The sequence below is a fragment of the Danio aesculapii genome, chromosome 13, assembly GCF_903798145.1.
Source record: "Danio aesculapii chromosome 13, fDanAes4.1, whole genome shotgun sequence".
NCBI classification, from domain to species: Eukaryota; Metazoa; Chordata; class Actinopteri; order Cypriniformes; family Danionidae; genus Danio; species Danio aesculapii.
The window spans coordinates 43297247-43312293 of record NC_079447.1 but is presented as its reverse complement, the minus strand read 5'-3'; the positions used below and the strand labels follow the sequence as shown (position 1 = coordinate 43312293).

Here is a 15047-nt window from a genome sequence, read left to right as displayed (position 1 = left end):
TGTCATGGGGGCATGCATGAAATGTTCCTGAATGAAAGTGAAAGTGCCCAACTGCAGTTAAGGTCAACAAATTCATAATTTGGCAAATAATTTGCTTACTGATGTCCATGTAAAGTCCATGTCTTTCTCCCTTGTGTGTGCGAGTTGTTTTGCCTCTGTGAAAATCAGCGTGTGCCCAAACTGAAACTCCCATTTTTATGCAAAACCTTCCCTCTTTCCCTCCCCCAACACTCCCCCCTAAACAAAATTGGACTCACCCACTTTCCTAACTTTTTTCAATCTAGAGGTGTGAAAACACCCTGCTGAGACAGAGGGGTTTCGTGGCCCTTTAAAATATCTAATAAAACTGAAAACCCTGACCACAGAACTGAACCAACAAGTTTGTGAAGCGTTCCACCCCTAATGCCTACATATTGTTTTGTTAAAATGTACTGTGTTTGTTACAATAACATGAGCTTGGTGATCATGTATACTTACTCTCTGGACCTTTGGACCATCTCTTTTCTTGGAACAACTCGTTTACGGGGTACTGGAGCTAAAGAAAATGTGTATTTTAGTTAAATGATGTATGTTTTGCACATAAGTTGAATCAAGCTTGTAAAATAGATACAAAACTGACACATGCTACAAACAGTTAATCTTAGAGAGAAAGTTAACCTGCTCTGAGTGGCCGTGATGGTGCGGGGAAGTTGAAGAGCTCTTCTCTCTCTCTGTTGAAAATGGCCTGTAACCTCCGCTCCTCAACCAGCAACCCCAGTCGCTTCATTCGCTCCCGAGAGCGAGACACAAACTCTGGCCGATGGAGCTCCAGAGCTTCCTGTTGGAAAAGCGTCATGCAAATGTACAATGTTATACTAAACTCAACAAAAATCTACAGTACTGTAGGGTTACTCTTCACTTGAAGGGGTGTTCATAAGACCGTAATGAAATCTTTATAATCATGACATGACAAAGTTTTTTTTTTTTTTTACATTTTGACTGTAATGCAATAATGTGCCCTTTTATAGTAATTATTGTGAAAAGCACTATACAAATAAACTTGGACTGGATTAAATGTGAATGAGATTTTATGCATGCTTATAACAACTGTCATTCACTCAGTTACGATATTTTAAATGCAAAGATGACATTGTTTATGACAACTTGACATTACCAAGACTACAAAACTTGCCATAAATATGAAGATATTATAAATATGTTGAGACTTTTATAACAGTGTCATTAACAAGCTGAATTTGTCATAATATGTCCTGAAATACTAATGATGCTCTTAAAAATCCTTTGACAGAGTAATGACAGCTCAAATGAGACATTGTAATCACAAATACATTTTGTTCCACTGAAAAAGTGATTACAAAAATATTCATGTCAATTATAATGGCCTCATGACAGTCATGTTTATGACAAATTTATGACAAGTTGTGTTGTCTTTGTCAAGTTGTCATGACAAACAATGTCATCTTTGCATTTAAAATAACAATTGAGTAAATAACACTTAATGACAGTTGTCATAAGCATGCATAAAATCTTATTCATATTCATGACATGTGTTATGTCTTATGAACAGCCCTTCAAGTAAAGTGTTACCTTTACAAACCACAGAAAAAGGATCTAAAATGAACACTAATGGCCCGTTACCACTGAGTGGTACAGTACGGTACGGTTCCACTGTAAAAAGGTGTACCGAACCGAACCACTTTTTCGGCACCCTTTCAAAAGGGTACCAAACACGAGAAAGGGTACCAAAAGGCAGAGCTAGATGCGCAGCTGAACGCTATTGGTTTACAGAGATAAGCCATAATGAAAACAGAATGTAGTTCTTCTGTAGTTGGTAACATATCGGAGACTGTAAGGGGCTGTATGTGTTTATTTATGTTAATTTATTTATTTTATATAATTACAGACGTTACAGTAGGCTATTTCGCACTGTCATTGTTCTGCAGTTATAATCAACTCATGTTCATAGAAAAGTTAGTAATAAACATTTCTTCACAAGTATTTATGTGTGTAAAGCATCTGTTTTGTGAGAAGTGGTTCTCATATGATATGTGAGCGACCTGTACAGCTTTACTGTAGACATTTCCTCGAGCGAGAATGATGTCGACTGAAACTTTGTCATACACCACCCCCACCAAAAGGGTACCCTTGGTAGTGGAAACGCGAGCCTGATAAAGGTGACCCGTACAGAACCGAACCGTACCGTACCAGTCAGTGGAAACGAGCCATAGGCTCAATCGCAATTCTACCCCGTAGCCCTTCCCCTTACTCCTACCCCTCGTTTTGCGTGTTCACGTGAAGGGGTAGGGGTGTCCTAATTGTCTTTAGCTTGAAGGCGTAGGGCTAAGGGTAAGGGGTAGACAGCCCTTTGAACAGAGATTTTTCAGGACCACACTCAAAGCCAAGGGGTAAGAAAATTTCCCAGAATACACCTGCCACAATGGCAGTATAGCTGCACCCGGAAGTCAGGAGATGCACAAATTAGTATTTTTTGCCATTATTACGAATTTTTACAACAAACAAGCACATGCGTTCATGTTTTACCATCATGCTTAAAAAAAACACTAAAATAAAAACCGCTAAATTTGGCAGTCTATAATCCCTAATAAAAACTCCTGTATAGCAGTCCCACAACATTCAGACACTGGATGACACTCAAATACCCTGTTAGAAAAGTCTAGTGGCTGAGAATGAGCTTTTTACAGTGTCTGCTGTAATGTTAATGTTGTTTTTTTGTGTGTTTACATAGATGAATATGGCCACTGTGTAAATGTGCAGTATAGTTACAAAAAGGGGTAAGGGGAAGGGCTAAGGGGTAGAATTGGGATTGGGCCTAAATGTGACTGCAGCTTTGGAATGAAAAAGTTATAGCTATCCTTGGTGTGAACAAGCTTCAGAACTCTGGCATGCCGGTGGAATAAACCAATAGAAATCACCTGTAGTGAAAGACGAACAAGAGCTGAGGTTTTGTCACTGATGTCCGTATCCATCGCTGTTCTGGATTCTGTCTGCCTCTCCTGCTCTTGCTGGTTCTGTCTCTCCCTTAACGGTTCTCGGCTCAGTTCTCTCCAAGGGCGAGTCCTGCTGTAAGGCTCAAACCAGGCTTGGCTTATGGAAGGCTCTGACTCGTTCTGTGGCTGGTTTTCCTTGCAGCCGTCAAACTTCAGCTCATCAGCAGAAACAAACCATGACACACCTTGAAGACAATATGATATTTAAAAGAGCAAGAATTAAGCCTTGATCACACTGAAAGCACTTTAAGCTGAGAAGTGCTTTTATTGAATGGTTTGCTAATGGCCGCAGGCATTTTGAGTGCTGCTTATGCACCCTGCGCGCCTTGCTTTTTAACAGTTAAGAGTTAAGTCAACTCTGAGTGTCAGAAGTCAGAATAATTAGCCCTCCTTTAAATTTTTTTTTTCCTTTTTTAAATATTTCCCAAATGATGTTTAACAGACATTTTCACAGTATGTCTGATAATATTTTTTCTTTTGGAAAAAGTCTTATTTGTTTTATTTTGACTACAATAAAAAGCAGTTATTAATTTTTTTAAAACCATTTTGAGGTCAAAATTATTAGCCCCTTTAAGCTATATTTGTTTTTCGATAGTCTACAGAACAAACCATCATTATACAATAACTTGCCTAATTACCCTAACCTGCCTAGTTAACCTAATTTAACCTAGTTAAGCCTTTAAATGTCACAAAAAATATCTAGTAAAATATTATTTACTGTCATCATGGCAAAGATAAAAGAAATCAGTTATTAGAAATGAGTTATTAAAACTATTATGTTTAGAAATGTGTTGAAAAAATCTTCTCTCCGTTAAACAGAAATTGGGGGAAAAAATAAACATACAATACTAATAAAACTAATAATTTAGGGGGCTGATAATTCTGACTTCAACTGTCAGTCACGTCTTTTTCATTCTCCAATCAAATGAAAGCAGAGGCGGGGTTTCTGGTGTCAAGATGAATATGGAGACTTTTAAAAATGGAGGCTAGCGGTCCCTATTTGAGTTATCCAGAGCTGGATGACTTCACAAATCTTAAATATCACAACATCATTAAATATTACAATTGTAAAAATATCAACAGCAGCTCTCGCACACAACACGCAGATGATTCAGTCGTTGCCTAGAAAAAAAAAAACGCACTGCATTTCATTTTTTCTTGTTAACCAAAAAAGGCAGTGGAGTGCACTTCATGAACGGAAAAGCACATTCGGTGTGATCGGGCCGTAAAAAAAGCAGCAGAAAACTGGTGACTGTGAACATGTAATATATACCATGTGGGTAACGTGTCCGCACACTCTTATTGCCGGAGTCTCTCTTCAGAGCTGTTTGGATTGGTTTAGCAGTGGAGGCAGTAGGGATGGGATTGCCATTCTGAGGGCCACTGCCAAACTTGTTTGATGAACAGACATTTTTGAAAGCACCTGGAGAGGGAAATATGGTGCCTACATCTCGAGTGTGCTTTCGTGTGCCGTTTATCACAATCTCCAAATCACCTGCAAAAAAATAAAAATAAATAAACAGTGTACAAAAACTCGGATGATACCTTTCATTGCTGGGAATCTCTTTTTCTTTTTTTCCCTCTTAAATGATACAGGTTGTGATGTCCAAAAAAAGTGGACTGTCGTTGTGGTACTGACCTGCCTGTACACTTTTGCTGACCAGTCTGACTTTTGACTTTTTGGTTTTAAGGCTGTTGAAGACGCCTCTCTGAGAATGGTGGAATGAAGTGCTTGAAGATGATAAAGAGCCAGCAGAGACCTGCAAGAACAACGCATGATTAGACAGCTTATTAAACCTGAATATCTTCAGGGTATATGCAGGAACCCTAAAGGTAATTTTAATACCTTTTTAAGACTTTTTAAAGACCTTCTCAGAATATTTTAAGACCTCATCGCCAATTCAAGTTCTAATCAGCATCAAACCTTTTACTTAATAAACAGTTGTAGTTAAACAAATCAATAGAGCACGACCATGCAACAGAACTCAGATGAGCTCGGAAGAAACAAAACTTGAAAGAATAAATTTTGCGCTTGTTTTCAGCGACAGGCTTCAGCCACTGTTTAAATTCGTCTTTCTCCAACCAGGAGTATGGAAACTTACATTTTCCCATTTTTTACATGTGGAGAGCGTCACATCACCTTCCCGAGTTTGTTGCAAATTACATGACATCACCCAGACGGAGGAGCTTGGCCAAACAATCGCGTGGATCAAGCACGCCGTTGTTAATTATAGGAGGAAAATAAATATATTTATGCTTTTTTGGATTCAAACACTTTGGACAACACTAGAACAAAATTTAAGACCTCGTAAAAACGCGATGAAGACTTTTTAAATAACTTTTAAGGGCCTTAATTTTCTCATAATTGATTTATCAACAGATGAATCTGATCTTTCTTTTTATACCCAACAACTCTGTCAAGCCCCCAAACAACAGCCAATGAAACATTGAGGGCGGAGCCATCAGAAGTAGCTGAACACTATTGGTGCTTGTGTGATGATGACATCACTGACACAGAGCTTTCGAAATCTCTCTGAAATTGAGGAAGCATTTGAAATCATCGTCAATCAGCGAATCGATTGCTTGTATATTATTGAGGAATTTTTGGTGACTTTTGTTGCTTCATGAACTTTATTTAAAGTTGTGTGAACTTTATCCTATCACCTTATATGTGTTGTATTTCTAATAGTCTTATTATTATTCTGTGTAGGTTTAACTCCTAATTTTTTTTTTACATGTCACAGCCTTATAACCCTGCAGCCCAAGACTGGTCACTCACGGAAGCTAAGCAGGGCTGAGCCTGGTCAGTACCTGGATGGGAGACAACATGGGAACACTAGGTTGCTGTTGGATGTGGTGTTAGCGAGTCCTAATGCCCTTGTAAAGTGAAGGGGACACTATACTGTCAGTGGGCAATGTCTTTCGGATGAGATGTTAAACCGAGGTCCTGACACTCTGTGGTTATTAAAAATCCCATGGCACTTCTCTTAAAGAGTAGGGGTGTAACCCCAGTGTCCTGGCCAAATTCCCCCCATCGGCCTCCCAATCATCCCAACCACTGAATTGGCTCTACCACCGTCTCTTCCCTCCACCTATAGCTGATGTGTGGTGAGCGCACTTGCGCCATTGTCCTGTGGATGCTGCTCACTGGTGGTCGTGTGGAGAGAAGCAAAATGCCAGCAGGCGTCTGTAGCTCCGCCTCTTTGCCCTTGTTTAGTATACCGCGGTCGATGCAATGACAAACGAACAAAGCGGCGACGGTTGGCTGCGCCTATTTGTAGCTTCTTTTGCCTTGTTCAGAAACCTATGAGGGACGTCATGGATACTACGTCCATATTTTTTAGTCTATGGTGTGCACACACAGCCGAGAACTGTGAAGGCTTTTATACTTGATGCACTCGCCGGAAACACGAGCATTTCTCATGTGAGATTGGCAACTGTGCAGACGAACATCAAATATTGCAAATTAGAAAAAGTTGGTCAGTTAAATTATGCTACTGTAAGTAATGTTTATTCAGCAATAATTCTCCAGTACCAATAGCAAAACCGTTAATGTCAGAGCTTATCGATACTTTTATAATGTCTTTTATAATGTAGCACCGACACCGATAAATCGGTAAGTAATTGTGATTACTGCTCTAAAATAAATTATTTTAAAATGTCTGGGTAAAAATCAACAACTTTCCCCCATATTGAACACAGGATATTTGATTTTAAGAAATATCAAAAATATTTTGGAACAGTAGCTTTTTTATGTGGAGGGTCCTTTTCTGCTCGAGACAATTTTGTCCTAAAAAACTAAATAAATGAATTGTAAAAAAAGGGGGGGGGGAAAGTACATGCACAGTAGGAATGGTTCAACAGAAAATGTTGGTGGTTTTACTTTTCCAAACCCTGGTAAACCTTGAAACTGGATCTTGTCCCATGTCTATTACAGTCATTATTTATTTATTTATTATTAAATATTTATTGCCACATCAGCAACTTATGGCTATTTTGTGGCCAAATGGATATCCATTAAAAAAATTTCCATGACAAAAACAAATATATGTTTATTATACTAAAAAAGTTACTTAGACAAATATATAAAATATAAATAGATAAAATTCACAAAACAATTTATTCAAAGTTAAATATGATCTTTCAGTTTTATTTTTGATAAAAAATGTAAAACTCTTCCTGGTGGTACCTTTTTAAAAATGTCCATCAAAGTACTCTCCTTATAAAAATTGTGTCTAATGGAATTTAAACTTCTACATTCCAACAAAATATGTTTTCTATTACAGTCATAAACACACTTATTTGTACAGCCAGTTGTTTAATGGCTTACTACCATTTTTTTCTAGTCATTTCCCCCACAGGCAAATGAAAGTAACAATTGCAAAAAAGAGCTTATGTCTAAATTGCAATATAAGTTGAGTTGCACTCTTGCGATTAATTAATCAATCTGGCTCCTAATCCTATAAATCAGGGGTCACCAAAGTTGTTCCTGGAGGGCCGATGTCCTGCAGATTTTAGCTCCAACCCTAATCAAACACACCTGAATAAGCTAATCAAGGTCTTACTAGGTGTACTTGAAACACCCAGGCAGGTGTTTTGAGGCAAGTTGGAGCTAAACCCTGGAGGGACACCGGCCCTGCAGGACCGAGATTGGTGACCCCTGCTATAAATCCTATAATCCTCTGATTTTACAAGTTACTTATTGCATTCCAGATTAAAGATCTCTTTTTTGTATTTGTTGACCACCTTTCAAATCACTTGACTTGACTATATTAAAAAATCCACCAAATAAATTCAAAGCAGAAATGAAAAGTCTTACTGTGGAGTCATCTGTACTGTCCGTTGTGACAGAGACAGCAGCATCTTTAGTACTCGGTTTCCTTCGGCCTGTTTTCTTTGCGTTGATGCCGTTGTAAAATCTGAGCAAGCTCCCGTCGCTTTTCATTCCTTCACTGGTGACTCTGTGAGCTCCAAAAGCTCTCTGCAGCCGCTCTGTGTCCACAGTGGAAACACTACTGCTGGTTTCCACAGACTCGTCTCTCTCAGCAGGACAGAGATGCACTTTCCCTTGGCCTTCATCCTGAACCCACGCATGCTTTGGGGGCGCTTTTAACTGCACTCTTTTTCTTTGCTCTCCTTCCTCTTGGTCTCTCATCCTGTCGTACTCTCCATTCCCACTCTCTGATGATTGCTGAATACTATGGTCTGTTGGAGTGGTGTTGTGAATGAGACGAGACAAGCGCTCCAGTCTATCTAGCAGAGACGTCTCTCCGTCACTGATGGATCGGGACTTCTCCGTGCTCCATTTTTCATTGAAGCGACGCCACAGCTGGTCTAGCGAACTTGTGATCTCCAGGCTAACATCATGAGGTGTTCTGTCCTTCCCTTTCTTGTTCCCCCTGTAGGGTCTTCTGTTTGGCTGTGAAGATGAGTAGTGCGGTTCTCGAGGTAATTTAGGTTCCTGTGAGGTGCTGTTATGAAGATGGACATGGTCTGTGCTGTAGTCTGCCTCCATGTGCAGGGGGACAAAATGGTCTTCCTTATCGTCATACTCTACATCTATGCTAACAGTCTCCATGCTCTTCTTTGAGACTTCGGGAGCAGTACTGACAAAAGTGCCTGCTGATTTTGGAGGACCATTTCCACTGGAAACTGAAAGCAGGAGAGATTAAAACGCTTTTTGTGTTGATATTGTGTTATAGTAACAGTATAAATGGTAATGTATCACATTGTTTTTGTAAAGCACCATTTTGGGCTCATACACATTTGTGGTGATAACTTGAACTTACTGACATATCCAAGATGCTACCAATTTGTATTACGTTTTTATCAATTTTAGAGCTTCTTTTGTCAAAATGTCAATTCTGCTGATGTAGAATCGTCAAATACTATTGGATCTTTGCCCATCTTTCAGTTATCTGGTCTATAACCTTGAAAATAAAACCTACTTGTTTAGTTCAGTTTTTAGCCTAAAATGAGATGTTGATATATACAGTTGAAGTCAGAATTATTAGCCCCCTTTTGATTTTTTATTCTTTTTTAAGTATTTCCCAAATGATGTTTAACAGAGCAAGGAAATTTTCACAGTATGTCTGAAAATATTGTTTCTTCTGGAGAAAGTCTTATTTGTTTCATTTCGGCTAGAATAAAAGCAGCTTTGAATTGTTTAAAAACCATTTTAGGGACAAAATGATTAGCCCCTTTAAGCTATTTATATTTTTTCGATAGTCTACAGAACAAACCATCGCTATATAATAACTTGCCTAGTTACCCGAAACTGCCTAGTTACCCTAATTAACCTAGTTAAGCCTTTAAATGTCACTTTAAGCTGTACAGAAATGTCTTGAAAAATATCTAGTCAAATATTATGTACTGTCATCATGGCAAAGATAAAAGAAATCAGTTATTAGAGATGAGTTATTAAAACTATTATGTTTAGAAATGTGTTGAAAAAAATCTTCTCTCCGCTAAACAGAAATAGGGGAAAAAAATAAACAGGAGGGCTAATAATTCAGGGGGGTAACTTTATTACTAATTGTACAATTTTATTTTATATTAGCTGTAATTTATTGAACCATGCTTGAGACAGTCACACCAAAGCTAGAGCACCAAACTAGAGCTAATTTAATAAAATAGACTAAATTAATATATTAAGGGAAAATATTAAATAATATTCTGAAAAATTAAGAAAAGCATTTAAAAACAACGAAACACATTTAAATTCTGTAGTTTTTTTTTACAATACCACTCATGTGAATTTTGAATTTATTATATTTCCATTAATAATGATGTTCGGTAACAATTCATGATAAAGTAATTAATATAACTGTTTAAAAAAAACGGTTTTGTTTAAATGCACCACAATGTATTGTCTATATCTACTGAGAAAAAGACAAAAATATTCATTTATGCTGTAATTTATGCTGGTCAATATATATATTTATATTTGATAACAAATTATTCATTATTATTTTAAGACTCATTTTGAACAATCCGTAGAAATTGGGAGGGGTGAAAAAATCATAAAGGTAATAACGAAGCTCTTACCAGTGTTATTTTAGCATGGTGTTACTGTTGCTGTTTTATTGATGGTTTGAATTAGATAGATAGACATATTTAACATTTATTTTTGTTTTATCAATTTTTGAAGCAGCTTAAATAAAATTGCACTAGTATAGAGTATTTCAAATATTTTATATTACAAAACAACGTGTGGATAAATAAATTATGACCATTTAAATGATTTAGAATTAAGCAACTATTTGAGATATTTAACTAGCAGAAACACTGCTGTACATCTTACCTTTGTTCATATTGGTCCTCTTACTGTAGATGCCTTCCTTGTGCTTTGGTGTAATTGTGTTGTCTTCCTGCTCTCTAAAGCCTAAAATGTCTTTACTGAAGTGAGGAGGAACAGCATCATCAGAATCTGTAAAGCAAGAGAGCAAAAAAACAGAGAGCATGAGAGAGCTGGATTACACACAGGACAAACAAACGGGGGCCCAGAGAGGTTTGGCATGTGGATCAGATGAGGATTGTTTTCTTGGATTGCGTTTCACATGGACAAAGACCATGAATAATGCAGGACCGAGTGAGAGTGTGAACCATCTGCAAGGCTCAGGGGGGAGGGGCTAGAGGAGGTACAAGTAATAACCCATTATAACTCAACACAATTCGTTATATATGAAAAATTTGGATTTGACATCAGCCTGAGCAAAAACAGTGCACATTAACTACATTTTTTTATCATAGCATACATTTTTATTTCAGTAACAACAGGTATTTTTATGGCAAAAACATCCAGTGAAGTGCTTTTAAATGTGAATTTTTATTCAATGCTTGGCATAATCTTAATAGAAAAATCAAGAGGGAGGGACATAAGGTAGCCCCTCCCCTTTAAAAATAAAATAGCCAATAGTGTATTGCTTTATAACTGCTCTGCAAGTAAGAGTGGTTGAGTTCAAGTGAATTATCAAATGTGAAGCGAATTGAAGGAGGCGGGGCATGTCAGATACTAGAGAGAATTTGATTGGTCACAAAAAACTGAAGTAAGAGGTGATGTGAATAAAACCGTTGATCCATTTAGGTCGACAAACTGCAAGCTTTACATGTTTATATTATTTTTATATCTTCTAAACATGAATTTTGTCACTGTTTTGGTGCGATTTAAATATCCTAAAAAAACAAAACTGATACTAACATCTAAAAAACTTTATTTTATGGGAGCTTTATTTTATGGGAGCTTTAATAAATATACAATTATAAAACAAACAAATGAATAAGTAAGTTAGATACAGGGTTCCTACACATTTTTACTACTAAAATTCCATGACTTTTCCAAGAAATTTCAAGTATATTTTCATGAGGCAAGGTTTCATGTAGTGTCTACATTTACATGGGAAATAATAAGAAAAACAAGTGATGTTTAAATTTATTACAGCATATCATAGATCACGCAGCAATCTATTTCGTTTCAATTTGTTTTTCTATCTCTGTAAAATTTTGATAACGCTTACACAGCACTAACAATGTGAGAGCATGTTTTTTGGTCAAGGACAGAAATGAAGTAAAGACAACTAACCTATATTCAAGTTAGGGCTTTACAATATGTCATTTCAGCATCGATATCGCAATGTCTGCATCCACAATAGTCACATAGCAGGATATGCAATGTTGGGATTATAGTTTAATATAGAGTTTAATCATAATGGAGTAAAAGTTTATCTGGATGCATTTTTAAAGAGATACTGTAGCTCACCCAAAAATTACTTACCATTTTCATTACACCCTTCACTTGTTTCAAACTTTTATGAGTTTTCTTTTTTTTATGAACACAAAAAGAATATAATTTAATAACCCCTATAGTATTGAAACAAGTTAAGTGTGAGTAAATAGGGAGTACATTTTAATCTTTGAGCAAACTGTCCCTTTAAAGCCTGTGACTGTGTGAACATTTCAAATTTTAAATCATAGGGCAACAAGAATTTTTTTGTAACTTTAATAAATATTAAATTATATACAATGAAGACTATGCAGTGTTGATTATATACACAATATCTGTATCAGAATATTGAATCCCTGAAAACTATAATTCACTTTTATCTTTACTATATTTTATTTATCTATGCTTGTAATTTATTTGTTATATATTATTTGAGATTCACTCCTCTACAAAGTCATCCCACACAATTTAAATAAACCTGTTAAATCATCTGGTGAAATTGAATTCACGTCGCAATATACATCACAGAAATACAAAAAATCGTAATGTCCGATTTTTTCAATATCGCGCAGCTCTAATTAAAGTTTACAGATATTTGTTAAACTAATTTCCATGACTTTTCCAAAACTTCATGTGTTTTTCTGTTTTTCCAAAACTTTTCCAGGCCTGGAAAATGCCATGTCAAAATTCTTTTGCAGGTTTTGACCGTTTGAACCCTGTAGAAACTATTTTTAATGTTAATGTATGATAAAAATTCTAAAAGATTTCTGGTGACACTTTGCTGAATAGTGAGTGAGTTAATTTCTTAAAAAAGCCTTCTGCAGTCATTAAAAGCACGACAGTGCAAAAGAATGTGCTCTACAGTAATAGGAATTAGCCTTGTATGTCCAATGCAATCTGGTAAAAATCACTTGATCAAATCAATAACCAATCCATATGCCTTTCATTGTGTAATTTCTTGCTGAGATTTTATTAGTCAAATAAGTTATATACTGCAGAAAAATGAAAATGTAGAAGCAAAATAATCTTAAGGAAAAACTTAATTTTGACTCATTATTTCTGAAAACAAAAAAATATTTTTTGCAAGTTTAAGGTCCAATCCCAATTTTATTTTGTACCCTTTCAACTTGGCCCTTAAAACAGAGTGTGAAGGGCTTCAAAATTTACCGCTAATAAATGGGACAGCACTACAGCACTACAGCACCTGCACACGTCATCATATGTCATTGCGATCTCTTGCTTCATATGAGATTAGATGATCGTGACTGCTGTAGTTATTCCATTTGTGTTATTTTTTGGTATTTAACTTCAGGAAATCACTGAAGGCATAGATTATGTTATCATAACAATCTAATGTGGCAATAAGATCGAAACTTTACTGCGCATTTACACAGTGGTCATATTAATCTATGTAAACACACAAAAAACAACACTAACATTATAGCAGACACTGTAAAAAGCTCATTCCCAGCCACTAGACCTTTCTGACATGGTATTCGAGTGTCATCGAGTGTCAGAATGTTGTGGGACTGCTATACAGGAGTTAATATTATGAATTATATAATTTAGTGGTTTTTATTTTAGCGTTTTTTTTTTAAAGCATAACGGTAAAACACAAAAATGTTTATGAATATATTAAAACATGTGTTTGTTTGTTGTAAAAATTCATAATAATGACAAAAAAATACTAATTTGTGGATCTCCTTACTTCCTAGCAATACTGCCGTTGTTGCTGGTGTATTCTGGGAAATTTTCTTACCCCTTGGTTTCCAGTGTGGTCCTGAAAAATCTCAGTTTGAAGAGCTATCTATCCCCTTACCCTACCCCTTCAAGCTAAAGAGAATTGGGACAAGGGGATAAGGGGAAGGGCTAAGGGGTAGAATTGGGATTGGGCCTAAGAAATGCTTCTTGTTTTAAGAATTATTAGATATTTGGACTAGAAGCAAGACAAAAATCTGAGGTGAGAAAAGCATATTTGCTGTGTAAAATGTCTTTGAAATCATTTGAAAATAAATATATACCTGGGTGAGAGCTTTCCACAGTTGTGTCAGAGCGACCAGGAGAAAGTTCTGGATCAACCTGCGGGATGTAGAACAGCTCGGAGCTTCCATGAGGTTTGTATGGCAGCAGTGTGGGCACAGCTGAAGCAAATGAGGAAAAACAAATCAAGTGATTCGTCTACCAGCACACTCAAACGCCATAAAAAGCTTAATAATAAAAATCTCAATCATGTACCTGCTGTGCTGTATGCAGTTTGAACAGAGAGGCTTCTGGATTTCTTATCCAGCCTGTGAGAGGGAGGAGAGGATTGTGTTTGTCTGGCCTGCAGGAGTGCACTGACTCTTCCTGTGCTCTGGCCTTGAACCCGTTCTCTGTATCTATATGAACTAACATGATTTAATGTTGAGATTCTGTGCATGGGCTCCAGTTGTTGATCAATCACGCTTGGCACTATGGGTGAAGGTCTTAGAAGCGAGACATCTTGACTGATGTTTTGAGTGGATTTCTCAAAATGAATCTGATTTTGTGGTTTAGGTGATAAGGTGACATGTATGTGAGAGAGGTGGGACTTGTTATTGAAGGTTGAGCCTGTGACATTATAATCCACATGAGACATTCTCTGGGGTGTATCTGAAATTTTGTTCTCTTGTTTATCCTCAGTTGTTTCCTTCTCTTCAATATGTTGTCCTTCTGTTGCTTTTTCTCTGTCAGAGTCTTTAGGTACAGCAGGTGTCTCATTGGCTGAACCAACATTAGTTATTTCCAGGGTACCTGTGACAGGACTGTGTGGTGGTGACTGTGGAGATGGAGTGCAGTGAGTGGTTGATATAGTAATAGAAGTAAATGGCTTAGTGCTAAAGCCTTCTCTAAAAGCGATCTCTTGTACTTTGGCTTCAAGGTTCTGAACTTTGTTCAAAGGCTTTGAAGCGGCTTTCTGCAGCTGATCTGAGACACGATTCTCCATGTTACGCAGTTCAACATAACCCTTTGTCTGCTGAGATTCAAGGCCAACACTTGATTGTGCACTGCCCTCGGAATCTGAGCTCCACTGAGAAACAAAACAAGAGAAACAGGGAGGATATATTAATACTGATTAATACATCAGTGCTTGGGAGGATTGTGTGGAAGTAGATTGTGAGTTTCAGAGGAAACACTGCAAACATGTGGACACAGAAGAAAGTCACACAAACAACAGCTTTACCTTGAACACAGTCTATCAGAAGTGTTGATAATGCAGTCTGCCGCACCAGAAACAAAATTCATATTATTTCACCATAAAGTGTGACACTGATGTTATTCAAACTCAAAGCGACAAT

The 15047-nt window shown here is 36.9% G+C and overlaps 1 protein-coding gene across 2 annotated transcripts in view; it reads right to left on the bottom strand.

Moving 5' to 3' along the window:
• The window catches only part of alms1 (ALMS1 centrosome and basal body associated protein), a 35216-nt gene that overhangs the window by 3554 nt on the left and 16615 nt on the right, over nucleotides 1-15047 (bottom strand). For both annotated transcript variants that reach the window (XM_056471302.1, XM_056471303.1), the window contains exons 8-16: nucleotides 13966-14779; nucleotides 13752-13871; nucleotides 10312-10437; nucleotides 7828-8660; nucleotides 4648-4768; nucleotides 4282-4503; nucleotides 2934-3193; nucleotides 658-817; nucleotides 478-535 (exon numbers count right to left, since the gene is read on the bottom strand). In XM_056471302.1, the coding sequence (XP_056327277.1) occupies nucleotides 478-535; nucleotides 658-817; nucleotides 2934-3193; nucleotides 4282-4503; nucleotides 4648-4768; nucleotides 7828-8660; nucleotides 10312-10437; nucleotides 13752-13871; nucleotides 13966-14779 (2714 nt within the window). The remainder of the gene's footprint in view (nucleotides 1-477; nucleotides 536-657; nucleotides 818-2933; nucleotides 3194-4281; nucleotides 4504-4647; nucleotides 4769-7827; nucleotides 8661-10311; nucleotides 10438-13751; nucleotides 13872-13965; nucleotides 14780-15047) is intronic.